Source organism: Sebastes umbrosus, chromosome 10 (genome assembly GCF_015220745.1).
Source record: "Sebastes umbrosus isolate fSebUmb1 chromosome 10, fSebUmb1.pri, whole genome shotgun sequence".
Classification (NCBI taxonomy): Eukaryota; Metazoa; Chordata; class Actinopteri; order Perciformes; family Sebastidae; genus Sebastes; species Sebastes umbrosus.
Genome location: NC_051278.1, coordinates 32,156,300 through 32,183,577, shown reverse-complemented (window position 1 = coordinate 32,183,577; position 27,278 = coordinate 32,156,300). Strand labels below are relative to the sequence as shown.

At 41.1% G+C, this 27,278-nt stretch overlaps 2 protein-coding genes across 6 annotated transcripts; one reads left to right on the top strand and one right to left on the bottom strand.

Moving 5' to 3' along the window:
• Positions 1–14,660: 14,660 nt before the first annotated feature.
• Positions 14,661–20,300, top strand: LOC119495082 (SLC35A4 upstream open reading frame protein-like). Of its 5 annotated transcripts, none has more exons than XM_037781288.1 (4): positions 14,661–14,837; positions 15,787–15,885; positions 17,545–17,770; positions 17,839–20,300. In XM_037781288.1, exons 1-3 carry the CDS (start codon positions 14,823–14,825, stop codon positions 17,740–17,742), a joined length of 312 nt encoding a protein of 103 aa, XP_037637216.1. In that variant the 5' UTR covers positions 14,661–14,822; the 3' UTR covers positions 17,743–17,770; positions 17,839–20,300. The 5 variants fall into 5 exon arrangements, with proteins under 5 accessions (XP_037637216.1, XP_037637215.1, XP_037637213.1 ...); XM_037781287.1 differs by having other exon boundaries at positions 17,833–20,300; XM_037781285.1 differs by having other exon boundaries at positions 14,663–14,837; positions 17,545–17,776; positions 17,815–20,300.
• LOC119495081 (insulin-like growth factor-binding protein 2) lies at positions 20,245–27,010 on the bottom strand. Its single transcript, XM_037781283.1, has 7 exons — positions 26,828–27,010; positions 25,072–25,241; positions 23,006–23,073; positions 22,824–22,854; positions 22,499–22,705; positions 21,967–22,017; positions 20,245–20,689 (listed from the first exon to the last, which is right to left on the bottom strand). Exons 1-6 carry the CDS (start codon positions 26,887–26,889, stop codon positions 21,974–21,976), a joined length of 582 nt encoding a protein of 193 aa, XP_037637211.1. The 5' UTR covers positions 26,890–27,010; the 3' UTR covers positions 20,245–20,689; positions 21,967–21,973.
• Positions 27,011–27,278: the final 268 nt, after the last annotated feature.

Sequence of the window (27,278 nt, the reverse complement as noted above, 5' to 3'; positions counted from 1 at the left end):
CACTATCGTTTCCGACCTAAACTCCGGTGTCTCTCCTGTTCCCTCCATTCGCGGTCAGGAGGCTTAGGCAGGAAAAGCCAACAATAGGATCAGCATTGATTCATGGAGAGACCTTCGTCTGGTCAGCTAACATTACTGCCAAGCAGCTGAACTATAGTGTGATATTGTGGTTTTAGCTGACGTGTGTAGCCTCACTGTTTTGAGCGATGCTCGTTCATGTCAATTTAGAGCGAGCAAGCGCGAGCCCGACACTGATTTTTGTTGACTTATTGTCCACAGGTGTCGCTGTTAACAAGCATTTCTGAAAGGTTACAAACAGTCCCTTTAAGAATTATGTGGGGATTTTTTTATCCCTCTTCCTGATCAAAGCTCAGTAAGTTGAGTGGAAAAATTATTTTTACACATTTGTCGAGTTTCAGTACTTTGTAGTTTCACGACTGGTCTAGAGTTTGCCTCACGGTCCGCACATTCTCACGTCACGTTGATTTTTATACATCCCGGCGTGTGCGTGAAACACAGCGTACGCAACATTTTAGTACGTGTGCACCGTTTATACAAGAGGCCCCTGGTGTGTGATGGCAGAGCTTCAGGACTAGCTGGCAGAAAGGACTCTTGGCACTGCAGGGCTTTGTACTGGTAGGAGTGGGGATCTCTAGATAGGAGGTATTCATAAAATGTGATGGCTCGTTTTTGAATTTGAATTATTATCTCACTTTCACAGTCTCTCATCGAAGTGTCATCCTGTCATCCAGGCTCTCAATACTTTTGACTTGTTCATTTTAACTTGAAAGAAACACAACGTTTTTAAATTCAACTCAGTCCATGTAATCACTAAAATAGTGTAATCTTCTGGGGGGGGAGGAACGCTCGTTTTACTACTGTTTAATCCAGCCCAGTCGCCAGGAAAATATGTTGTCATTGTACGTGTCATTTTTTGTGTCATTTTCACAGCACAACGTAGTAGTTTAAAGCCCAACCATGTAGTTCTTTCCTAAACCTAACTATAGTGGTTTTGTTGCGGTTCTTACGTTACTTTGTTATGTTGTTACATTACTATTTGAACACAAACCATGATCAGCCGTGACCGGAGGCATTATGTTTTTGGGTTGTTAGTCCGTTTTGGCAAAAATGTCCACTTGGACTCAAAGATAAACTAATTAGATTTTGGTGGTCAAAGGTCAAAGGTCAAAGTCACTGTAACCTCATGTCCATCCCATTCTTTTGATCATGATATCTCAGGAACACCTATACAGAATTTCTTCAAATTTAGTACAAATGTCCATTTGGTTCTAGGATGAACTGATTAGATTTTGGAGGTCAAAGGTCAAGGTCACTGTGACCTCACAAAACACGTTTTTGGCCATAACTCAAGAATTCATATGCTAATTATGACAATTTCACACGAATGTCTAATAGGATAAAAAGATGAAGTGATGACATCTACAGATATGGATGTAAACTGTAACTTGACTGGTTGGCGGAGGCATACAACCGCAAGGTGGTAATTCTAGTTTCTAACCTTAACCAAGCAGTTTTGTTGCCTAAGCCTAACCAATCATTTCACAACGTTAACCACGGGGCATTGTGTTTCTGCAGGCGTCATACGAGACTGATATGAAACGTATTTATGAAACTTATTTTTGGTTTAGAAAGGTCGCCATTCATTGTATCCGTGGTTTGCAGAAACGTCCAATGCCAACATTTTTTTCCGGCGAATCCTCTCAATCTTACTTCCTTCTTCAGGCTGTGGGTTATTGCAGCGATTGTTATAAAACAGTGCAAATTTAACAGCTCTGCTAATGAGTATCTCATTACATCCATGACACTTTATCCTCCTGTGTCTCTAATTATTTACTCCAGTTCTCTCTCACTCTTTTTCCCCTAGCTCTCTGAGTGTCTCATCAGCTGTGCTCTCTCATGCATACTCTCTAGCACCAGTAGACTGCACAGTCTCTACAGAAGAAACCCAAGTTAATTGGATTGATTCCTCTCATCTTCCTCTTTGAATTTGGAGCTTTGTATAAAGTACTGATATTTTGATGCATCATATGGCCTCTTCAATAATAGCAGGATGAAGTGCTTGATCGGAGACATTCTGCAATATGTTGGGAATACTGACAGTTTCAATAGAGGGTGGCTGGCAATACTGCTAGTATTGCAGAATCTGCTTTGCACAACATTTTCTAATATAACCTGGGAAAAAAAATTCGGAAACTTGTGTTTGGTCGATGATTTCTCTGTTGTTACAATGCTAATTGGCATTGTATTTTACATGGTTGGAAAGCCTGTTTATTTACCTTCACAATGATGTCCAACTTGTAAGGATCATGCATTTGTGGGATGAGCAGCACAGCTGATTATGTGGGTAGCGCCCAAGAAAAATTTGTCAAAATGCTCTGCCAATGGTAAACAGTGTATTCTCCTGTTGGTATTGACTCTTGTTTTGAGCTCCAGGTGCTGCCAATCAGGTACCTGATTGGCAGCACCTGTGTGCATGGGGCCTGCTGGGTGCTGCGTCCTACTAAAGTGATCATTTGGTGTCTGTTCCAAGCATCGGCATGCCACATTTATCTAATCTGGATAAGGCCCATGCGATAGGGCAAGTTGAAGCTGGTGTTCCGCAAAAGGCAGTAAAAGTGGGCAACAACATCTCATCATACATGACCCTCAACACAGGTGCCCTGGAGGGTTGTGTGCTCAGCCCCCTCTTATATTCCATCTACACCAGCGACTGCACAGCCAGGCACAGCTCCAATGCCATAACAAGTTCGCCGATGACACAACAGTCATTGGTCTGATATCCAACAACAACACTACGGATTACACGGACGAGGTGATGGCGCTCTCCACATGGTGCCAGAGGAATAACCTGGAGCTTAATGTGGAGAAAACTAAAGAGCTGATTCTGAACTTTAGGAAGAAGGCTGAGCACACACACGATCCCATAACCATTAATGGTGCGGCCATGGAGCGAGTCAGGAGCTTCAGGTTTCTTGGTGTCCACATCTCGGAGGACATGAAGTGGTCTCGGCATGTGGACACACTGGTGAAGAAATCCCAGCAGCGCCTTTACAACCTAAGAAGGCTGAAGAAATTTGGAATGTCCTCACCTGTACTGAGGAACTTCTACAGGTGCACTATTGAGAGCATCAGGACTGGCTGCATCACCACCTGGTATGGCAACTGCTCCGAGCAGGATCGACGGCGGCTTCAGAGAGTGGTGCGGTCGGCCCAACGGCTCACAGGTGGAGTGCTGCCTAATGGAGGACATATACACCTAGAGATGTGTAACCAAGGCAAACAAGATCATTGCTGATCCCAGTCACCCGAGCCACGGCCTCTTCATCAGGAAGCAGTCCAAGAGGAAGCCTGGCTACATCAGCATCAGAGCTAAAACCAACCGCATCAGAAACAGCTTCTATCCCCAGGCCATCCGGATGCTGAGCTGAGTCTCACAACTGACCCTGACCCACTAGAGCCTCTCTCTCTATCCATTCATCCATTCGTACCCACCTCCTCACCCTTGGTTACACTGCACTTATTGCACCACACACTTACTTGTGTGCGGGTGGGTGTATATTCTCTGTGTATATTCTCTGTTATTTATTTTATAATTGTCTCATATTTATCGAACAATTTGCTATTGTTGCTGTTATATTTATATGTTTATAAGGATGATTGTATTTAATTCATTATTGTTATTCAATTGATTGAGAGATCGATCGATTGTCTATTATACAGGGATGAGAGAGTAACAAACAGGAACAAAGAATCTCACTGCCATGTCAATGTGTATGTGATCAATAAACTAAACTTGAACTTGAAAAAAAACAACAAAGAAATAATCGACCAAACACAAGTTTCCAAACTTTTTTTTCCCAGTTTATGTCATATGTTAATATATAACTATACTACATCCCAAAATTGGAACTTCAACATGAGAGGACATGTAAGGATCTGTTAATTGGCTATGGGAATACTTTTTGAAGGCCTATCCAATTCAATTCCAACTGAATATATTAAATGAAACTCTGAGAATATGGAATGAATTGTGACGTCATCACGGCGCTGCTGCCATCTTGTGTTTTAGGTCATTATCCGTACAGATCAGATGAGCGAGTCAGCACGAAATCTAGTATCAGCAATCCTCAGTAATGAGGGACGAGGGATCTTTCTAACCATAGTAAGGTGGACAATGAGCTACAGCTTGGTGTATCTCTTCAGCCGGGTGGCCAGAGCTGTTAGCCTCGGTTTGGCAGTCTTTAGCGCCTCAGGGTATGGAGAGCTCGTTGTATCTCCTGGGTACCCCTTTATTCATCATATTGCCTTTAGCTTCTCTCCGTGCTGCCTTTATCCTAGCCTCTAACCGTCTCTTCCATGGAGGGTACTGCTTCTTATGTACTGTGTTCATCTTGTACCCAAGCAAATTTATATATATATATACAGACGTAGGCAAAGTTGTTGGTACCCTTCCGTTAAAGAGAGAAAAACCCACAATGGTCACTGAAATAACTTGAAACTGACAAAAGTAATAATAAATAAAAATTTACTGAAAATGAACTAATGAAAATCAGACATTGTTTTTGAATTGTGGTTCAACAGAATAATTTTAAAAAACAAACTAATGAAACTGACCTGGACAAAAAATGATGGTACCCCTAGAAAAGATGTAAAATAATTTGACCATAGGGACATGTTAAACTAAGGTGTGTCCTGTAAATAGCATCACAGGTATCATCAAACTTGTAATCAGTCAGTCTGCCTATTTAAAGGATGAAAAGTAGTCACTGTGCTGTTTGGCATCATGGTGTGTACCACACTGAACATGGACCACAGAAAGCTAAGGAGAGAGTTGTCTCAGGAGATCAGAAAGAACATTATAGACCTTCATGTTAAAGGTAAAGGCTATAAGACCATCTCCAAGCAGCTTGATGTTCCTGTGACTACAGCTGCACATATTATTCAGAAGTTTAAGGTCCATGGGACTGTAGCCTACCTCCCTGGACGTGGCCGCAAGAGGAAAATTGATGACATATTGAAGAGACGGATAATACGAATGGTAACCAAAGAGCCCAGAACAACTTCCAAAGAGATTAGAGGTGAACTCCAAGGTCAAGGTACATCAGTGTCAGATCGCACCATCCGTCACTGTTTGAGCCAAAGTGGACTTAATGGAAGACAACCGAGGAGGACACCAAATCATAAAAAAGCGAGACTGGAATTTTCCAAAATGCATATTGACAAGCCACAAAGCTTCTGGGAGAATGTCCTTTGGACAGATGAGACAAAACTGGAGCTTTTTGGCAAGTCACATCAGCTCTATGTTCACAGACGCAAAAATGAAGCATCCAAAGAAAAGAACACTGTACCTAATGTGAAACATGGAGGAGGCTCGGTTATGTTATGGGGCTGCTTTGTTGCATCTGGCACAGGGTGTCTTGAATCTGTGCAGGGTGCAATGAAATCTCAAGACTATCAAGGCATTCTGGAGTGAAATGTGCTGCCCAGTGTCAGAAAGCTTGGTCTCAGTTGCAGGTCATGGGTCCTCAAACAGGATAATGACCCAAAACACATCTAAAAACACCCAAGAATGGCTAAGAACAAAACATTGGACTATTCTGAAGTGGCCTTCTATGAGCCCTGATCTAAATCCTATTGAACATCTGTGGAAGGAGCTGAAACATGCAGTCTGGAGAAGGCACCCTTCAAACCTGAGACAGCTGGAGCAGTTTTCTCACGAGGAGTGGGCCAAAATACCTGTGGACAGGTGCAGAAGTCTCATTGAGAGTTACAGAAATCACTTGATTGCAGTGATTGCCTCAAAAGGTTGTGCAACAAAATATTAAGTTAAGGGTACCATCATTTTTGTCTAGGCCAGTTTCATTAGTTTGTTTTTTTAAATGATTCTGCTGAACCATAATTCAAAAACAATATCTGATTTTCATTAGTTAATTTTCAGTAAATTTTTATTTATTATTACTTTTGTCAGTTTCAAGTTATTTCAGTGACCATTGTTGGTTTTTCTTTCTTTAACGGAAGGGTACCAACGATTTTGCCTACGTCTGTATATATATATATATATATATATATGTACAGTCTCAATTTCAGAGCCCTGATAAGTGGTGATAGGTGGGAGATTCAGTGGCTTAGATTTTACATTTGAGAACAGCATGAGTTTTGTTTTGTCAGCATTTAAAACAAGTTTTAAGCCACACAGGATGCTTTGTACAGTATTAAAAGCGAGCTGTAGCTGACAGAGAGCCAGTAAATCAAAGTGTCATCGGCATAGAAGTGGAATTTTACATTGGGAACATTTTGACCAAAACTGTCGAGATATATATATATACTGGAAAAACAAAGTTTGGAAACTTGTGTTTGGTGGATTATTTCTCTGTTGCTACAATGCTAATGGTCATTGTATTTTACATCGTTGGAAAGCCTGTTTATTTACCTTCGCAATGATGTCCCACTTGTAAGGATCATGCATTTGTGGGATGAGCAGCACAGCTGATTATGTAGGTAGCGCCCAAGAAAAATTTGCCATAATGCTCCGTCAATGGTAAACAGTGTATTCTCCTGTTGGTGTTGACTCTTGTTTTGAGTTGTTTGGTGGATTGGATGATTGAACTCTCTATCAGTAACAAGGAACAAACAAGACATATTGGCTATTTTACACTTTATTCATTTAATACACCGTCAGGAGCCTCAGTAGCGGTGGAAGATCCATACGCAGCCACAACAGCCTGGCACCTCCTCATGCTGGTCACCAACCTGGTCACACGTTGCTGTGGGATGGCGTTCAATTCCTCAACCAGGATTCGTTGCAGGTCAGCCAACGAGGTTGTGTTGGTCACTCTAACACGTACAGCATGCCCAACCTGATCCCACATGTTGAATTGGGTTGAGGTGTGGACTCTTGGCAGGCCGTTCCATTCTCTCTACTCCCACATTGTGGAGGTAGTCTGTGATAACCCTGGCTCTGTGGGGGCGAGCGTTGTCATCTTGGAGGATGAAGTTAGGTCCCAGATTGTGGAGATATGGGATCGCCACTGGCTGCAGAATCTCGTCCCGATATCTCACTGCATTGAGATGGCCTTCAATGATAACAAGCCTTGTTTTTTTTTGGGCGCTACCCACATAATCAGCTGTGCTGCTCATCCCGCAAATGCTTGATCCTTACAAGTTGGACATCATTGCGAAGGTAAAGAAACCGGCTTTCCAACGATGTAAAATACAATGACCATTAGCATTGTAACAACAGAGAAATAATCAACCAAACACAAGTTTCCAAACTTTGTTTTTCCAGTTTATATATAATAAAAAGAAGTGGTCCCAGGACTGATCCCTATGGCCCACCCTTAGTTACATTAAATAAATAAATCGATAAAAAGGGCTGCACAATGTTGCTTGTTGTCTAAAGACTCAATAAAATCATTTAATACTTTTAGGGCTGCTGTCGCTGTGCTGTGTTTTTTCCTAAAACCAGATTGAAAATCAGATAAGATATTGTTAGTTGATAAAAACAATTTCAATTGTTTAGTCACGAGGGATTCCAGAACCTTGACCAGGACAGACAACTTGGAGATGGGCCTATAGTTGTTTAGGACAGTAGGGTCACCACCTTTCAGCAGAGGAAATACAAAAGCAGATTTCCATGTATGGGGAATTTCGTTTCTATCTAGGGAGAGATTAAAAAGATGTGTCAATGGTGGTGCGATAAAATCAGCCGCTAGCTTTAGAAAGTAAGGCTCCAAATTATCTTGACTTGCCGATTTTCTGGTGTCCAAAAGTGTTAGGGCTTTACGAACCTGTGAGACTGTAACCAGGTTAAAACTTAAGGCTTGACCCACTGTAACATGATTGTCAGAGCAAACAGTTGAAGAGTTTCCATGAGCAATGTTCAGAGAGTCGAACAAGGAACCAGAGGTAATGAAGTGCTCATTAAAACAACCAAGCATTTCGGTCTTATCAGAGATTTTAAGAGAGTCCGTAACAATGCATGGGGGAAGCTCTGTGCCATTGTTGTTATTATCAGCTAGAGATTTAATAGTTTTCCAAAATTTAAAGGGATTGTTGTTTAGTTTGGTTGAAGTTTTAGTTTTAAATGATCTGTTTTGGCTTTTCTTATTCTCTGTAATGCGCATGCCAGAAAAGCAGCCAGTCTGAGTCAATACTTGTTCTCCTGGCTTTTGCCCATGCCACATTGCGCTCATGAAGTAAACTGGACAAATCTGGGGAGAACCGTGCATTGTTTCGACCTTTTACTCTGTACTTTCAGAGGGGGGCATGCTTGTCAACAATTTTAATGAAACCATCATAAAAGAATTTCCAGGCAGTTTCAACATCAGCAATGAGGCTAATTTTCTCCCAGTCAAAGTAAAACAGATCATGAAAAAATCCTTGTTCCATAAAATGTTTCATGTCACGCTCTATAATGATGCGTGGCTTGGTTTTGGGAACTTTTGTATTTCTAACTGTGGCAACTACACAGTGGTTGCTAATGTCAAAACAGATGCAGCTGTGTAATTATGAGGAACAGTTGTTAGGATTGGGTCAATCAGAGATGATTTTTCAGGATATTTCAAATTAGGTCTCGTGGGACTATCAACGATCTGAAAGAGATTCAAGCTTCAAGCCCTTTATTGTCATTGTGTAGTACAACGAAATTAGATTGTGACAATCCCATAGGTGCTAATGAAAAGATAATATAATAAAAAAAAGAGATAGTACAATATAAATATAAAAAAAATATAAAAGATAATACAATATAAAAATACAATATGTATTTTGGTGAGATGACAGTTTTGCCAGATTATTGCACAAAGTGTCCGTCAGATAATTATATAATTATTGCACAGCATCAGATAATTATTGCACAGAGTGATCAGCATGTTATTGCACATATCCGTAACAGTAGATTTACAGTATTTACATTGAACAAAAGTGACAAAAGTGACCAACGTGTTATTTGCATATGTCCGTGACAGTAGATTTACATTGCACGTGTTCAACTCAGACAGAGGAGATGTCAGAGTTCAGGAGGTTTATGGCATTTGGGAAAAGGCTGTTTTTAAGTGTGTTTGTGCGTGTGCGGATTGATCTGAAGTGCCTGCCTTATGGGAGGAGCTTAAACAGGTTGTGTCCAGGATGAGTGCTGTCCTTGATGATGTTTTTGGCCCTTCTCATACAGCAAGTGTTGTGAGGGTGGTCAAGTGATGGCAGCTCAGTGCCATCAATGACCTGTGCTGTTTTCACAACACGCTGCAGGGCTTTTTTGGCAGCTTTGGTGCAGCTGCTGTACCAGGCTGTCATGCAGTTGGTCAGGATGCTCTCTGTGGTGCATCTGTAAGAGTTGAGCAGCAGCTTCTGGGGGAGGTTGACTCTTCTTAGCCTCCTCAGAGAGTAGAGGTGTTGCTGTGCCTTGCCTACTACCGATGAGATGTTGTCAGCCCAGGAGAGGTCCTCTGTGATGGTGACTCCCAGAAACTTGAAGCTGTAGATTCTCGATTCTATGAGGTGGCACTGGCCAGCCAATATAAATAAACGGCAACCTCCAGGTCTTTTCCCCAGCCATGGTCCTTGGCGTACCCCAGACACTCGACCAAGGCATTTATGGTGTGCCTTGAAAGACGGAAGTCTTTTTAAGTCTCCCTCTCCCAGGTAGAGGCGGACTACAGGGGTGTGGGCATTCAACCTCAAATACTGCCCTCGAAGCGGACCCTGTAGGAGTAGAGTAGGAGGAGAAGATGTTTTTAGACAATTCTAAGTTTTTATTGTTTGTGTGTACTGAAAATCTGTCTATATATAGTTATATAAAAATGTAAATAAAATGAATATAATGATTTTTCGATTCTCTACTGTAACAGTTAATTTTTTTCCACAGAGTTCACTTGTTTAAAGAATAAACCGTTTTCTAATAAACATGTTTGTCAGAGAATATTATTTATTGACTTATCTGAATAGTACCTATGTTAGGTTAAGAGCCGAAGTCCTTTACCTAACCATAGCTAATTTGCAAATTTCCCCACTGTGGGACTAAAAGGAATATCTTATCTTAACCCTTAAAGAAAACTTGATATGTACTTACATGGGATTCATATTGACTGATAATGGCCAACATACTTCTCATGGTGGCGTCCCTCCTTCGTCGCCTTCGTGCCACATTATTGGCATTTACAACACTAACGTATGACATTTTAATATTCTATCTATAACTATCAATATCTATTTAATATTCTATCTATAGCTATCTATATCTATCTATCTATCTATCTATCTATCTATCTATCTATATTCTATTTAATATTCTATCTAAATCTATCTATATTCTATTTAATATTCTATCTATAGCTAACCTTTCTTTCTTTCAATCTTTCTTTCTTGGCAGCAGGGGGTGATAGAGTAGCGGAGGTTTTCTATTGTTCGTGCTGTTTACTTCCGCTTTCCAAAACCGGAAACCCGCGAAACTCGGCCTCGCGTACTACAAAATAAACCGATTTACGTTCCATACTGCATACTTTTGAGGATGCGCAGTATGCAGTATGTACTGCATACTGCGTTCCTCAGTAGTATGCAGTATGCGTTTCGAATACAGCCCATGAGTGAGACATGAGACATTAGGATCAGCTGTGAAACTGCAAGCCCCCTTCAGGACACATTGTTCCGGAACAACTGCTTACAGGCGCGACAATGCGTCAGCCTGAACATTATCCCTGCCACGGATATGTCGGACTTCCATGTTGAAGGCCTGTAATCGCAAACTCCAATTCAACAAACGTCTGTTTTTGTTCCGAATCCTACGCAGAAAAACAAGCGGATTGTGATCTGTATAAACAATTACAGGAGCATTAGCCGAACCGACATAAACCTCGAAATATTCAAGGGCCATGACAAGCGCCAACGCTTCCTTCTCTATGGTTGAGTACCATTTCTGGTGGACATTGAGTTTTTTTGAAAAATAAGAAATTGGATGCTCAACTCCATCTGAACCTTCTTGCAGGTTGGATAGAAGGACAGAAGGACAGCGCCAATGCCAGTATCACACGCACCCACAGCTAGCTTTAAGGGGCTGATCAATCTGGGGCGCCGCAAGAACGGGTGCGCTCACCAAGAGACGTTTTGTCTGCTCAAAGGCCGACTGGCAGGTATCAGACTACTTAAAGCTCACCTTCGGACTCAGCAGATCAGTTAAAGGCGAGGCCACGGCGGAGAAATATTTGCAGAAGCCCCTATATTAGCCGACTATGGCAAGATTACGGCGAAGCTCGGTTCGGTTAGTTGGAACAGGGAAAACTTCAATGCACTCTATTTTTGCTCACACAGGACGAACTTGACCTCCCCCCACCACCTTCCCTAGGTAAGTCACCGTTGCCTGCCCAAACTCACATTTAGACAAGTCACCGTCAAACCTGCCTCCTTCAGACGACAAAACACTGCACGCAAATGCTCCATATGCTCAGAACATGACTCAGAACAGACAACCAAATCATCAAGATACGCTTCGCAAAACGACAGACCAGACAGAACAACATTCATTAAACGTTGAAAGGTGGCCGGCGCGTACTGCAGAAAGTCATCAGGTGTAACAAAAGCAGAGATCTCCTTTGCCCGCTCAGTCAAAGGGACGTGCCAATATCCTTTCAGCAAGTCTAACTTCGTCACAAATCTGGCACCCCCAACACGATCCACACAATCTTCCATTGAGGGAAGAGGATAACAGTTGGGTTTTGTTACACCATTCATTTTCCGAAAGTCTGTACAGAAGCGATCTTCACCATTAGCTTTATCAGCAAGCAAACACGGGGAGGTCCTGGCACTAACACTAAGCTCAGCAATATTATGCTGCACCATATACTCCACCTGCTGCTTAAGACGACGACGTTTGTCTGGATTTGCAAGAGACACGGGGAGCATCCCAAAGCACTTATTTTTCGTTTCCTCGCTCCTTGCTCCTCGATCCTCGCTTGAACCGGAAGTTGTTCTGGTGCGCCATCTTGAAGACCGTCCCAAAGCTCTTATTTCTGCACGGAGGAGCGAGGACCGAGGATCGAGGATTGAGGACGGACCTCCAAGGAGCGATGAGCGAGGATACACGAGAGCAGCCTTCACGGAAGTCGTGCAGCTTAAAAGCCGACGTACTCCGCCGACTCTCCCTCCAGTTACATCTGCCAAGCATTTGAACTATGGCGGAAAAACAGCACAAGTGTAGGTGCCCGTTATTCTGTGAAATAATGTGACGTTAATGCAACGTGTTTACATTTATTTCATCCACAATCCGTTTAGTTATGTCATGACAGCACCTCCTAATGTGTGTATTGTAGAGCATCCGTTATTCATCGGACCTTTGTTAGGAAATAAGTATGTTACGCCAGAGCAAAAGTAACGTCATCAGTATTCACATGGCGGACATGCTGCTTATTTCAAGAAACAACCTATCATTAATTGTTCTTCATATGATGTGAGCAAAATGATGTGTGACATTGCTTAATGTTTTCCAATTTCTGATATGTATGAAATATGTGTCATTTAGCATGGACAGACGAAGACACAAAAAGTCTAATAAGTCATCGCTCTGATAATGACCACCTCTTCACAGGGAAGAGACATACGGCGAAGAAGGCCTGGGGGTGAGTTAACTGTTTTACATCTGATGCCCTTTTATTAATATTGAACAGAACTATCTTGTGTCTGGGGTCAGGGATGCAATAAGTTGACATGTTTTATACTCCACAGGGAAGTCATAAGAATGATGGGCCTGGAGGGGCGCCTCACCTTCATACAGGTGTCCAAAAAATGGGACAACCTAAAGAGGAAATATAAGGTGAAATATTGTATTTCTTATGAGCTCAGTTCACTTCCATAAATAAGCATTTGTGACTATTGTATTTTTTACATAATACATCACATTATCGTGTTTTAGTCTGTCTTCATCTAACTGATAAATCCCTTGTTTGATATCTTCCAGGAGCTGAAAAATCCACCAACGGGGACAGATGAGGGGGAGGCCACGGCAGCCACTTGGCCGTGGTTCTCCCTGATGCATGAGGCCATCGGCAGGTGGCCCTCTATCGAGCCCCCCAGTCCTGATGGACTCATGTGTCGGGGAAAACCATGAGCCTGTTGCTGACGTGGCCCCCAGTGGCTCATCATCCGGAGCTGGGGCCGCTACTTGTTGCCAGGCATCTGAGGAGGAAGAGGAATCTGTGGAATCTTGAGGAGTTGGTCCGAAAGTGATATAATTTAGATGGTGGGGGACTTCGTCGCCTGGTGTCATTCCAACCACCTGTAGCTCAACACCGCAAAAACCAAAGAGATGGTCATAGACTTCAGGAAGTCTCGACCACCCCCACGACCAGTCCAGATCGATGGGGACGAGGTGGAGGTCGTGGGTACCTACAAGTACCTCGGGCTACAGCTGGACAACAAACTGGACTGGACAATAAACACTGACCACCTCTACAGGAAGGGACAAAGCAGACTGTACTCCCTGAGGAGGCTGGGATCATTTAACATCTGCACAAAACTCCTGCGGATGTTTTACCAATCTGTGGTCGCCAGCGTCCTTTTCTACGCTGTGGTGTGCTGGGGGGGGGCAGCACAACTAAGAGGGACACCTCAAGGCTGGACAAGCTGATCAGGTGGGCCGGCTCTGTGGTCGGCATGGAGCTTGACTCTCTGATGACGGTGGCAGAGGAATGAACACTCAACAGACTGCAGGCCATACTGGACAACGCCAGCCATCCTCTGCACGCCGTCATCACCAAACAGAGGAGCCCGTTTAGTGGCAGGCTGCTGCTCCCCAAGTGCTCCACAGACAGACTCAGGAAATCCTTTGTCCCCCGAGCCATCAAACTGTACAACACCTCTTTAGACTAAGCTACTGGAGCTACCCTGCACTATACTCATTTATAACAGTCTCTTCTGCACTTTTTAATAGTCGTGTATCACAGCTGTTACTCTGCACTATATTCAGTTTTAACAGTTTTCTTCATCTCCTTGTATTTTTCAAATCTGGTATATTTTTTTGTATTTTGTACTTTGCACTACTAACTTTTTTACTGCCTTTTTACTAACATGTTTTGCACTATGGAACTGTGATGCTGGAACCTTGAATTTCCCTCGGGATCAATAAAGTTACTATCTATCTATCTATCTTAAGGTCCCATATCGTGCTCATTTTCAGGCTCACACTTTTATTTTGTGTTTCTACTAGAACATGTTTACATGCTGTAATGTTAAAAAAAAACACGTTATTTTCCTCATAGTGTCTGCCTGAATATACCTGTATTTACCCTCTGTCTGAAACGCTCCGTTTTGGTGCATTTCAACAGAATTGCAACGGAATTGCGTTGCTAAGCAACAGCTTGGGTCCATGTTTACTTCCTGTCAGCTGATGACATTTACATCCACTGCAACAGGAAATAAACTGGGACACATTTAGAATGTTTACGTTTAAAGCCGTGTAATGGTCTAAATATCGCATATTTGTGACATCACAAATGGACAGAAATCCTGACGGCTTGTTTCAAACGCACAATTTCTGAATACGGGCTGTGTGTATTTCTCCGTACATTTTGATAATTTAAAAGTATTTATAAAGCACTTAAACCTGCTTTATAATATGAAAGACATGAAAATCTCACTTTTTACAATATGGGACCTTTAAAGGCCTTATAATCCTGATCTACACTCCAGACCAGCTGGTGGCGGTAATGCCCCATAGAGTTGTTTGCCAACCGTAATAAAACTCCAACGAAGAAGAAGAAGAAACCGAAGAGGAAGAAGTAGAAGAAGAAGACATCAACAACACAGACAGTGGAACTATGGCAGACGACAAGGTCGAAGTTTACAACTTCCTACGTTAACTTTACATTGTAGATGTTTGGTGTCACTGTAGCCTGTTATCATAATAACAAGCTGAACATACAGCAGCTATGCGGCAGTCATGAAGTTATCAAAGCTTTATGAAGTAAAGCTGAAACAGTCTTTAGGCTGCGGTAACGTAGCAACCTGCTGTCGGTTAGCTTAGCTTGGTTAGCGTTAACCTAAATGCTAGTTGGCCAGTTCTGTTAACTAACTAACGTTATATGGATGTAAATACGCTGAAACCAGAATGATTGAGGGTGTTTTAAACAGATGTACAGGTCCATTAACAAGCTGCTACAATACAAGAGAGAATGAGCTGCTGGCTAACTACCGTTAGCCTAGTTAGCTAGCTGTTGACTTGAACTGTGTTCAAATACTAACACGTGTATCAGGATAACAGCTGGTGACGGCTGGTGTCTGTGATCAATGGCCTCCTAACTAAGTGAACTAATACACGAGGTTAGTATAGTGAATGAGTGATCAGCCACTACACTAGACAACAACATGTATAACAGAGTGGACTAGTTTGGATCAATCCTAGACCTGTGCTGTAAAATCAGGTTAATGCCGGATATGAACAAATTGCTCTAAAAGTGAGCTGTGTTGGTGGTTTTCACTTAGAAGATAGGGGTGAGATTAGCCTAGAAGTAACTATTTGATAAATGGTCCATACTTGCAACCATTTTGACCTTAGGCCAGCTGTTAAAATGGTCTATTGATATAATTGATTAGTTCTTTACTGGGTCTACAGTGTTTGAGGTCCTGAGAATGACCAGAATACACAGTTTTCATGTTTATATTATCATTTTGTTTGTACATAATACAATGTTTTCCCGTCTTTAGATGTGCTCTATGTTTTAGGAAACCCTCGACAGCTCCACTAACCTGACCTGTAGTTTGTTTGTCTCTGTGTGTGTGCAGGGCCCTCTGGGCCAGCTCAAGGACCTGGTGGAGCTGAAGGACCAGCTGGAGGACATTCAGAGACGGATGGAGGATGAGATACAGGCTGGGGTTCCTCCAGTAAGGCTCACACATAGAGATGTTCAGATACCATTTTTTCCTTCCTCATACAGATTCTGATACCTGAACTTGCGGTATTCACTGATACGAGTACCGAACCTATATCAGCATGATTAAAGGGACTGTTTGTAAGAATCAGAAATTGCTTGTTAACAGCGACACCTGTGGCCGCTAAGTCAACGAAAGTCAGCGTCCTGTTGCTTGCATTCGCTCTACATAGACATGAACGAGCATAAACTCAAAACAGTGAGGCGACACACGTCAGCTGAAACCACAATATCACTCTATATTTCAGTTGCTTGGCAGTAATGTTAGCTGACCAGACGAAGGTCTCTCCATGAATCAATGCTGATCCTAGTGTTGGCTTTTCCTGCCTCAGCCTCCCGACCGCGGCCGGAGGGAACAGGGGAGACACCGGAGTTTTGGTCGGAGACGATAACGTTTCTCTCTGCGGAGCCCCGTCACTTCACAAGACACGGGAAACGTCCACTGTACATTCACTAGATATTCTCAGAGCTAAACTGACTCTTCTGCAGTGTGTAGTGTGTGCGCATGCACGTGAGTGAAAGAGTGAGAACGAGTGCGGTGTGTGTGAGTGAAGGCTAGCAGACAGAGGAGCAGAGTACAGCAGAGACTCCGGTCTTGGAGACCAAAGCTACGGTCTCCCCCGCGTCCTCCGACCGCGGCCAACACTGTTTAACAGACGGGCTTCACTAGATACAACCAAGAGGTTTTGGTGCTTGGCGCTATAGTTTGTGTTGGAGTCTGAGTCTGAACATCGTAGCCACACGCGAGCGCGCATGAGACACCAACCTGCAATGATTTATACGTGTAAGAAGTTACAAACAGTCCCTTTAAAAAAACTTATTGTTATTATTATTAAACAGCTGTTCACTACTGACCATGTATGGATATGACTACTATCTTTGTTGTATGGCATGGCATAGGTTAAACCCTTTTGTAAAACAGGACCAAATACAGTACGTAGTACATACAGAGAATGATGAACTTGGCAGCACTAGTGCCACTCCTCGGAACGGAAGCCTTACATACTGTACATATTGGCGTTTTACTTGTTGGATTTTCCACTGTGAAACATTGCCAAATGGCTGACATTTTCCTTGCTCTGACTAATGTTACTTTTACACTCTCCACTAGCGCCGCACTGTTGTTTGCTATTGTCATGTGACAAACTATCTGCAATCAGTTCTTCTTCGCTGCTCTAAAACAGTAGTTGCCAGTGGCAACCATGATACATCCAGTGTAACAGCACAGTGAAGGCTACTGTTTTGAAGCTGCAAAGAAGAATTGATTTCTGGTTAAACAAGGTGATTTTTTTCTGAGTTAATAAATTGCGTTATCGGATCAGTATATAGACTGGTGTACTCGCCGATACCCGATCCGAATTTTGGGCAGTATCGGACGCATTTCCGATACTGGTATCAGAACAACTCTACTCACACGGGCACTAATCTGTACATGCTCAGGTTACTCTGCCTTGAATTTGGCTCACAGGCTCCACATTGTTTTTATGTTCATACGCCTTTTTAGGCACAGGTTATGAAAACATAAACTGCTAGTGTGTGGATGTATATATAAACCCACTGATCAGGCTACCTAGTACCTGAGGTCTAATCTCTGCTCTCCTTTCCTCCTTAGGGAGGCAGTCTGCTGGCCTCTCCTTTCCTGAAGGGTTTTCTGGCCGGGTACGTTGTTGCAAGGCTACGCTCTTCAGCGTTGATGGGTGTTGTCATAGGGACGTGTACGGGAATCTATGCAGCACAAAGTTACGCCGTTCCCAACATTGAAACCACCGTCAAAGACTACATACGCAACTTAAAAGGAGGACCCAAATGAGAAGAGAGGAAGAAAAGTAAGAAGGAGAGAGGAGGAGGAGGAGGAGGAGGAGGAGAGAGGAGAGAGGAAGAGGAAGAGGAAGAGGAAGAGGAGGAGGAGGAGGAGGAGAGATGTCTTCAAACAGAGGGCGTCACCACAGCTGCATATGGGAACAGATATGTGTTTCAAAAGTTCAAAACTTTTCAGTAGTTATTATTTTCACCTTCCAGATGGATGAGTAAATAGGAAGTTTCAAACTTATGGAGTAAGGTGAAACAGTGATTATTTTAATATTTCTTTTGATTCAGGTGATCATCTGAACTCTTGCTACATACGTGTGGGGGACTGGCATACATTTTGTAATACATTTAGCATATTAGCAGCAGGTGGAAAGGATTACAGTACAGTTAATTTAAACACAGGAGACCCCACATTTCTTTCCATTGTGGTCAATGATTGAAATTTAGACTGCTACCTATAAGTATATCATTATACCTGCCATAACTGATTTCTGTCCTCAACCCTATCCATTTCTGAAGATTTATTGATAAATAATGAGACCAACCAATATCCACAGGCAGGCCAGCTGTGCTGGCTATTTCCTCCCCTTTCTTAAGGAGGTTCACTACAGAGAAACACACCACATCTCTTTTGCTGTCCAAATAGATCTAGAATAGTATTGCGTCTCTCCAAGAGGAAGTGTGTCATCTTCTGCCGTCTAGTGGTTAATAATCAACAATAGCAGCCTTTAGTATTTGCACTTTTTTTGCTCAGGGGGTGATAAAGCATGGAAAAATGGTCTCACCTCACAATCATGGTGCTCTTCAGTGTAAAACCTGTCAATACCCTTCCTGTTTGCAAGTCTGTGTTGTGGTGTGATGCGTCTTTGCAGGACAACACACCTCTCTATGTGGTTATAGGTCAATTTTTCACTTTGTACACCATTTTTATTTTTGAATTATAGGCATATAATCTCTACATCTTTGTAGAGGTTCATGGAAAATAACCTGTGATTCCAAAATTTGACACACTTGATTCAAAACTACTAAATATTTCTCTATATATTCCACTTCACACTGCTTAAAGGAGCAGTGTGTAGGATTTGGCGGCACCTAGCAGTAAGGTTGTAGATTGCAACCAACTGAAACTTGTCCCGTGTGCCAAGTGTGTAGGAGAAATAGGGTAACCAATGCAAACATGTGAATGTCCCTATCTAGAGCCAGTGTTTGGTTTGTCCATTCTGGGCTACTGTAGAAACATGGCGGCCGGCTCCGTGAAGAGAGGACCCGCTCCCTACGTAGATATAAACGGCTCATTCTAAGGTAACAAAAACACAACGGTTCTTAATTTCAGGTGATTATACACTAAAGAAAACATACATATTAATATCATATTCCATTTCTGCCAATAGATCCGCCCTAAATGCTAAAAACACTGTTCCTTTTTTTAAAAGGTCAGACTTCAGCCTGTCCTGCATACACCAAAGTGAAATTCTTGTTTAAAGATGTAGCTTTAATTGCCCTTGGGGTTTTAACGAAACAGGAAAAATGTGTATTAAAGTATTTTATGAAAAATATATATATATTATGAAGAGTGCCTACTCTGGTCTGGACTTGATATTATCATCTCATGCCATTTTGTGCAATAGCCTTTCCTGATGGGGTTTGGCTGCCTATTTTCATATGCTGGAAACTAGTTGATCTTTTGCACTTGTGTGAATTTTAGGGATTTAAAGTCGTTACTTTGTCTTTCAACAATCAATGGTTTTGTTTTTGGTCCAAGACATATCAAAACCTGTCAAAGAAAATCAGTGATATAGTGACATGTTTACTTAAATGTAGTGTCTGCAGCATGCTTTGATGAGTTGGATGTACTGAAAGGTGTCTTTTTTTTTTGAGGAAGATAGATTTTAACTGTAAAATGGACAAGTGACAATATTACAGCCATTCATTTGGCTTGACAGATATTTCACTTCGCTGGATTAACCTGAAAATGTACACATTTTTGTTAAGTTATGATTTAAACCCACATATAGGAGGTGTTTTTTTTTCACATGACCCCCAGGTACTGTATTGCTGCCATTGAAATTGCTGCCAACGCACAATGTTTATGTACACAGTCAGGCCTGTAACAGCTATTAGACAAAAAAAAAGCCACATTTGAGTTCAGATTGATGTTGTGCTCCGTTTAGTTTTGACTTTGACTGGAACGTATATTAGAAACCTACTGTATAGGTGTTGTATGTTTGAGAACTGGAACACAGAAACAACTTGTGCCTATTGACAATCATTATGTTGTTGTCTTTATATATTGCATGCTCTTACTTTCTTATTTTCCCCGTCTATAATGTTTTTGCATGTTTTTCTCTTGCTTTACTTTGCTTTAAACACTCGACATGCTGTGGAAAATAGAATATGACAGGTCAGTCGATGGTGCTTTGTTTCACTGGCTAATCATGTCGTCATGGGGTTTTCACTCAGTTTGAAATTCCCTTGTGATATTGTCAAAGAAAACCACCGGAACTGTCTTTTAAGAGTTTTATTTTGGGTTGGTCAAATAAATGGAGAAAATACAGTTTACCATTGTCTGAAAAGTTTCCTGCTTCCTGATTTTGCCCAAAAGTGTCAATATTTTTTAATCACAGTTTGATCCCCCTTTAGCCAGAGTAATAAAAAAAGAATGTGAATATTAAAAGTATAGGCTGTTGTTTAAAAAATCCACTGCTCTCTACAAACTGTTACCAGCCATTTACAAAAGTGAAAGATGGTGTAATCAATAGCAATAAACCGATAGGATGATAGCAAGCAGATAAATGGTTCTAATTTTATCAGCAGTATATAAAACCCCATTAGCTTATCAAATATTACAAATATGATTTGGATTAGAAATTAATGAAGATGTTAACATGTCATGATTCGGAGTTGAACTGTTGCTCGTCTCTGGAGGAGATTTCATCAGCTTCAATCACCTGAGAAAGAGAAAACAGATGAAAAAATACAGTTGAGTCAAAGTTTTAGCAGCAGTAGAAAGTCAGTTCAGTAGACTTCTGCACCTCCTCATGGCTCTGTTTTCAGGCTTTAGAACATCTTAAAAATTCCTATCGGCCGTTCATTCAACGGAGGCAGCTGTCAATCACTCACGAACTCCAATCAAACGGTCAAACTAGGCAGCGCTGATCAAATATGAATTAACATAAAATGTTTTCAGAAACATCTTGTAGTGTACTGTTTAGCTGTAAAATGAGAACGTTTGCTCCGGCTGGTGGGCGGTGCTCAGTATTTCCTCAACTTGATCTCAACACGGCGGGCGGGTCACAAACTTTCTCACTTTGCAGTATTTTATAAAAATAACTTTTTTTAAATCGTATTTGCTCCAATTCTACCCACTGCTGCTTTAAATGCATCCCTTCCCAAGTGTTTAAAGAGACTGTTTGTAACTTTTTAAGCGTATAAATGTACCGGGTCGGGACACATGCGTGCTCGCACATGCGCGTTCGCGTGTGGCTGGAGTCACTGCTCCTCTGCCTGCCTGCTTGCCTTCACTCAGAGCGGGCGCGTGTTCTCGCTCCACCTCTAGACGTGAACGCGTGCTCACTCCACACTGCAGAAGAGTTAGTAGCTCTGAGAATATCTAGTGAATGTACAGTGGACGTTTGTGCAGAAATAAATGCTACAGCTCCTCCAGACCAACAGAGGTTTCCCATGTCTTGTGAAGTGACAGGGCTCCGCAGTGAGTTACTTTATCGTCTCGTTACCGACCGGGTGCCGGTGTCTCCCTGCTCACTCTGGCTGCGGGTGGAGAGAGCAGGAAGACACCCTGCGGAGCCCTGCTGCCTCAGCCTGCGCTGAGACACTAGGATCAGCATTGATTCATGGAGAGACCTTCATCTGGTCAGCTAACATTACTGCCAAGCAGCTGAAATATAGAGTGATATTGTGGATTTGGTTGACATGTGTCGCCTCACTGTTTTGAGCGATGCTCGTTCAGGTATATTTAGAGCGAGCAAGCGCGAGCTCGACGCTGACTTTCATTGACTTCACGGCCACAGGTGTCGCTGTTAACAAGCATTTCTGAAAGTTACAAATAGTCCCTTTAAATATTCAGAGTCTAAAAAAAAGCACTTCTTGATTGGACTGAATTGAAACTATAGCGGCATATAATCCCATCCTACATGCAGTGCTGCTCACAGATATTAATATATGAATACATACATGGAGAATCAGATGGAACCACACGTGTACTCACCACAGCATCAGTTGACAATATCAGGTGCAGGCAACAGTTTGCGCATGCCACCTACAAAGACAGAAACTTGACTGTCAATGATATTGTAGCTTAAATCAGGGTTCAGAGATAATCATTATTTTAATAATATAAATGGTTAGATATTTTAAATCTGCATCTAAAGCCATCAAAATACAAACGGTGATTGGCGATAATGGAATTGCATATGCCAGATGTTTTTTCATACAATTAAATGCAGTATTTCATTTACAAAACGTCAATAATAAAGATTTAACTAAAATTCACTAAAAATGCACTAAAAATGAATTATTGTTTCTTGGCTCATGGCGAAATCCAGGATATTTCACATGAAATCAAGCTCCTATAATGATTTACTGAAGGGAAAATAAAACTTTTGGGATTTAAACTACTACATACATTAACATGAAACCATTGGTTCAAACTGCACATAAAATACAAATCAAATTGTTGAGTGTGGCGGCTGCCAAAATGTACTCTCAGTCTGACTTCCTGATTAGTTATCTCGTCTCACCAGTGAATAGGTCACATTGGGCCGCTCCATTGCTCATGGATCCAGGGATCGTTTCCCCGTTGGTCGGGTTCACACACCAGCACGAACGCATGAAGCACTGCTGGACCTGGTAGCGGCCGCTCTCGTCACATTTCGGGCGGAAATTTGGGACCCGCACAGGCTTCAAACCAGCAGCCTCCAGCTGGCAGGAAGTGGCTGGCAGAGCATCTGGGAGAGGAGAGGAGAAGAGATGAATTTATATAATAATATATATACATGCGATTAAATATTTTTATCAATTGACAGCCCTAAATATATTGATATAGTAAATATCTACAGAACATACCATTTTTTTCTGTGACTCCGGTAGAAGCCTCCTGCAATACAATCAGTGAAATAAAATAGAGAACTGAGAAAACGATGAAGACCACATCTTAAACTGCACACGAGGAACAAGACAGATTTTTGAAACTCAGCTATTGATCAGTATCAGCCTAAAAAAATCTGGTATTGGCCTATTATATTTACCTCGTCCAAGGTGTCCATTAGCACGGGCAAGGCGTTCATGGGCCTGTGCATCTGCACGGGCACAGCAACTACAGACACAAAGAGAAACAGTGTGTGTGAGAGGTAGAAAAAAAAAACATTGATTGAGAAAATGAAAGTTAGACCCCGGTAGAGATAAATGGAAACTTGGATCCAGTCTGGTTTGAATTTTAAGCCAACGATAACCAGTACACTACAGCTTTACCTGCTATTTTGTCCATCTTACAAAGAATACATACAAAGATTAGCCTATCCCTATTTGGTAACACTTTTTATTACACGGCTGTGCTGAATACTCGATTCTGATTGGTCAATCACGGCGTTCTGCGGTCTGTAATTTCTGCACAACATACCGTTGCTATGTATAGCAGACCGTTGCTATGTATAACAGACCGTTGCAATGTATAACAGATCCCCCTGTTGCTATGTATAACAGACCCCCCGTTGCTATGTATAGCAGACCGTTACTATGTATAGCAGACCGTTGCTATGTATAATAGAGCGTTGCTATGTATAGGAGACCGTTGCTATGCAGAACAGACCGTTGCTATGTATAGCAGACCGTTGCTATGTATAGCAGGCCGTTGCTATGCATAACATACCGTTACTATGCATAGTAGACCGTTGCTATGTATAGCAGACCGTTGCTATGTATAGCAGACCGTTGCTATGTATAACAGACCGTTGCTATGTATAGCAGCTCTGATGTCGGACTCTGGCGGACTGTTTTTGTGTCAAAATATTGATTTCTTAAGTAAGTAGCCGTGTAATAAGCGGGATAATGTACAGCGAGCGGGTCATTGTTGTGGGCGCAGAGAGACCCTTCCACCAGCATCGCCCTATCGGGGAACAATACACAACAATGACCGGCTCGCTGTACATTATCCCTTACATAATAACCATCATTTATAATTGGTAAATTGACAGTTAATTAAACTTAGTCAATAGTTATTTTACTGTTAACAAACAATGAAATGATAATTATTAATGTTTACTAATTATTAGTAATGCTATAATTTATGTTATTTCATAATTTGCTTGTGTGATGTGAAATAATCAGTTTATAAATGATATATTGTATCACAGCTGATAGGATACAATAAAAATTGCATTCTGATTACATTAGTAAAGTATTTATTACCAGTCAACTGTTGCACACATTATAACATTTTATATATTAGATATTTGTTAGTGATTACCAAATGATTTGTAAACCTTTAAGATATTGTTTGTAAATCATCTATAAACATTACATAGATAAATGGACCAGGCACCGATTATTAACCATTGACAAAGTATTAATTATGTATCTAAATAATGTTTATAGACGCTTTACGAAGTATTTATTAACCATTTAACAAGGTATTATAATCATCACTTTATAATAGCCATCCAAATAATGTTTATAGATGGTTTACAAACCAATTATTAACCATTAAAGTGTTACAAATATCTGTCTACGTAATGTTTATAGATGTTTTACAAACAATTTCTTTAAGGTTTACGAATAATGTCTTAATCATTAACAAATACTAAATATATATATATATATAATGATATAGTGTGTGCAACAATAGACTGTTAAGATAACATAAATTATAGCATTAGTAATAATAAGTAAACATTATTAATGATCACTTTATTGTTTAACAGTAAGTAACTTAATTAACTATCAATTTACCATTTTTAAATGATGGTCATTATAAAGTGTTACTGTTTTTTGTTGTTGTTGTTTGTTTTTTACAATTGATTGAATGTTTTTCTTTTTATCAAACGTCCTTGGAAAGTCCTTTCAGATCACTGTCAGAGCCACATATGGTTCAACTGGCTTTTAGCCTTAGAATAAAAGAGGAAGAAGTGCACTAATTTATCATGAATGGAATGAGTAATACTACAGGCCACTAGGGATTTTTCTGACATTTCCACTTCTTCTGTCATTTTCTTATATTATTTTGCTGCTCACAAGGCTGTTGGCATAAGACATTCTGCAAAGTGTCAACAGCGTCCAGTATATCCCTCCTGATCTGAACAGAATGTGGCCTCCTCACCAGATCTTCCCTTCGTCAGCTCTGACTGCAGGCCACTGCTCTGCTCCTTCAGTGATTTGATGTCGCTCCTCTGGCTGAGGAGGAAGTAGGCGATCACCACCTGGCCCACGATCAGGACACAGGCCAACATCGTTAAACCCGCAACCTTGTAGGCCCGGGAGGGGCGAACACTGGGAAGTTAAGAAGAGAAAGAAGGAGGGAGGAGGTGAGGGGAATGGAGGTAGAGAAGAAGAGGAGAAACATGTTTAATTTGGAGGACTTGTTTGACATTTACATATTGAAATGGAATCAGACGGAGAAAGAGTGACGGATGGTAGAAAATGAGGAGGGACGCGAAGAAAATGTCTTTAACATGACGGGGTGTTGTTATTTCAACTGTTCAAGAACCGGTATGTCTTTCTTTATTAATGACTATAAGATAAAAAAAAAGGGAAAAAGACACTGATAATTGATATCTGCCACTGACAAGGAGGTCATAGGGACTTTAGGTGGGAGAAAGAGATGACAGAAAAGAAGAGACATGTGAAAATGAGGGAGCAGAGAATAATACAAAGTATGAGGAACCTGACAGTATAGAGGCTGAGAATCACGGCAACTCAATGAAACAGGAACCAACTCAATAAACAGGTATTTACAGTACGTCACCACCAAATGAGAGATGAAGTCAGTTGTTGCCAAGGAGAAACTTGAGTGAAATTTTGAGATTTTCTTTTATGCCTTTTCCTATTTTTGGCTCAGACCAAGACCTCCTTTTGAAATTCCCAATGCTTTAAATGCCATGTCCTCTCTGTACTGCTTTTAAATCTCAACTAATCGATATGTCTTTCCTGTAATGAATTGATGCTAAAAAATGTTTTATGTTTTTTTAATTTAATTAGCACTTACTCATGAAAATAAAACAAAATACATGAAATAAAAGAAAAAGGACATCCACAGACTGTTAGTAGAACTACATCCCATTTAAAGGACCATACCTTGCTTTTGCAAATTGTATTTCTTTATCCTCAACTTCATGTATACTTTATGTTATTGTTGACAATTTTTGGGGAATTTTCTGTGTTTTAAGGTATTTCCCTTGCTTTTCACAAATCCATTGGTTTCCATTCACTTCTAGCCAATCCTATAATAAATCAGCAGACTCTGGAAGCTGGATTCAGATTGGTAATCCATCACTTTTGTCACAGTTCCACTATTGCTGTTTGGTAATGTTTGGTAAATGCTGACAGTTTAGAAAAGTCTGTTTACATGTTCAGTGTGATGGATCACATCAATCAACCAAGTTTCAAGAGTCTGCTGGTTGATTTTAATGGAAATGAATGGCTGATTGGAGGGTAGAAAATATCCATTAAAAAATCTGAAGAAGAGCACAGGTGATTTAAAAAATGGTTAGGATTAAAGTATATATATATGTAGCTTGTAAATGGGTTAAAATGATGATGAATAATCACTGTTATGGTTTTGTTTGTACAAACATTCAGTTCAACTTCAGACATGGATAAGGTAATATTACATCTCACAGGACACTCATTTATCTGTCTCCGTCTCTTTCTCTCTCTCTAACACACACACACACAAACAAAAACACACACCTGAACTGTTTTTCTATCTTTTTTTGTGAGGATTTATAACAATACCCATCAGGGAAGTCTGTATAACTAATTGACAGTAAATGGTCAACTTTGGGGACCAGTTTTTTGGTCCTAGTGGTGGGTCCCCATAAAGATAGAAAAACATCCAGTACATCCACCATCCTTACCTCTGTGCCGGCTGGTTGGGAGCTGCCAGGAGAGGCTGGCTGGTGTTCTCAGGGTCCGTCATCTTCACACACACAGAAATGATACCTTATATCAAGTCAAGTTGCAAAGCTCTTTCACAAATATCAATGGACAGAATTCAGTGAGATTCAACCTTTAAGGCTGAGGAGAGACAGAAGGAACTGAAAGCAACAGGCTGGGGAAAACCCACACTCAAGCAGAACAACCAAATTCTAGTCTGGCTGCATTTTTTTTCAAACAGAATTTCTGATTGGTTCCTCATGCTGACGCATCATCTGTTACCAGGGGCAGAGTATAAAGATATCTAGGAATCATGAAACAGCTCTTTGAAGTATATTCGTATATTCCCTTTATATATATATACATATTGTTTAAATATGTAATTAATGAAATATTTGTTGACAGACAATAACATGATAATGATACAGTAAT

Coding starts and splice junctions, on each gene's coding strand:
- LOC119495082 (XM_037781288.1), top strand. Junction 15,886..17,544: donor TACAGGCTGGGGTTCCTCCA/GTAAGGCTCACA, acceptor TTTCCTCCTTAG/GGAGGCAGTCTGCTGGCCTC.
- LOC119495081 (XM_037781283.1), bottom strand. CDS start 26,889: ATGACGGACCCTGAGAACACCAGCCAGCCTCTCCTGGCAGCTCCCAAC. Junction 25,242..26,827: donor CCCAACCAGCCGGCACAGAG/GTAAGGATGGTG, acceptor TTAACTTCCCAG/TGTTCGCCCCTCCCGGGCCT. Junction 22,706..22,823: donor CGGAGTCACAGAAAAAAATG/GTATGTTCTGTA, acceptor CTCCTCTCCCAG/ATGCTCTGCCAGCCACTTCC.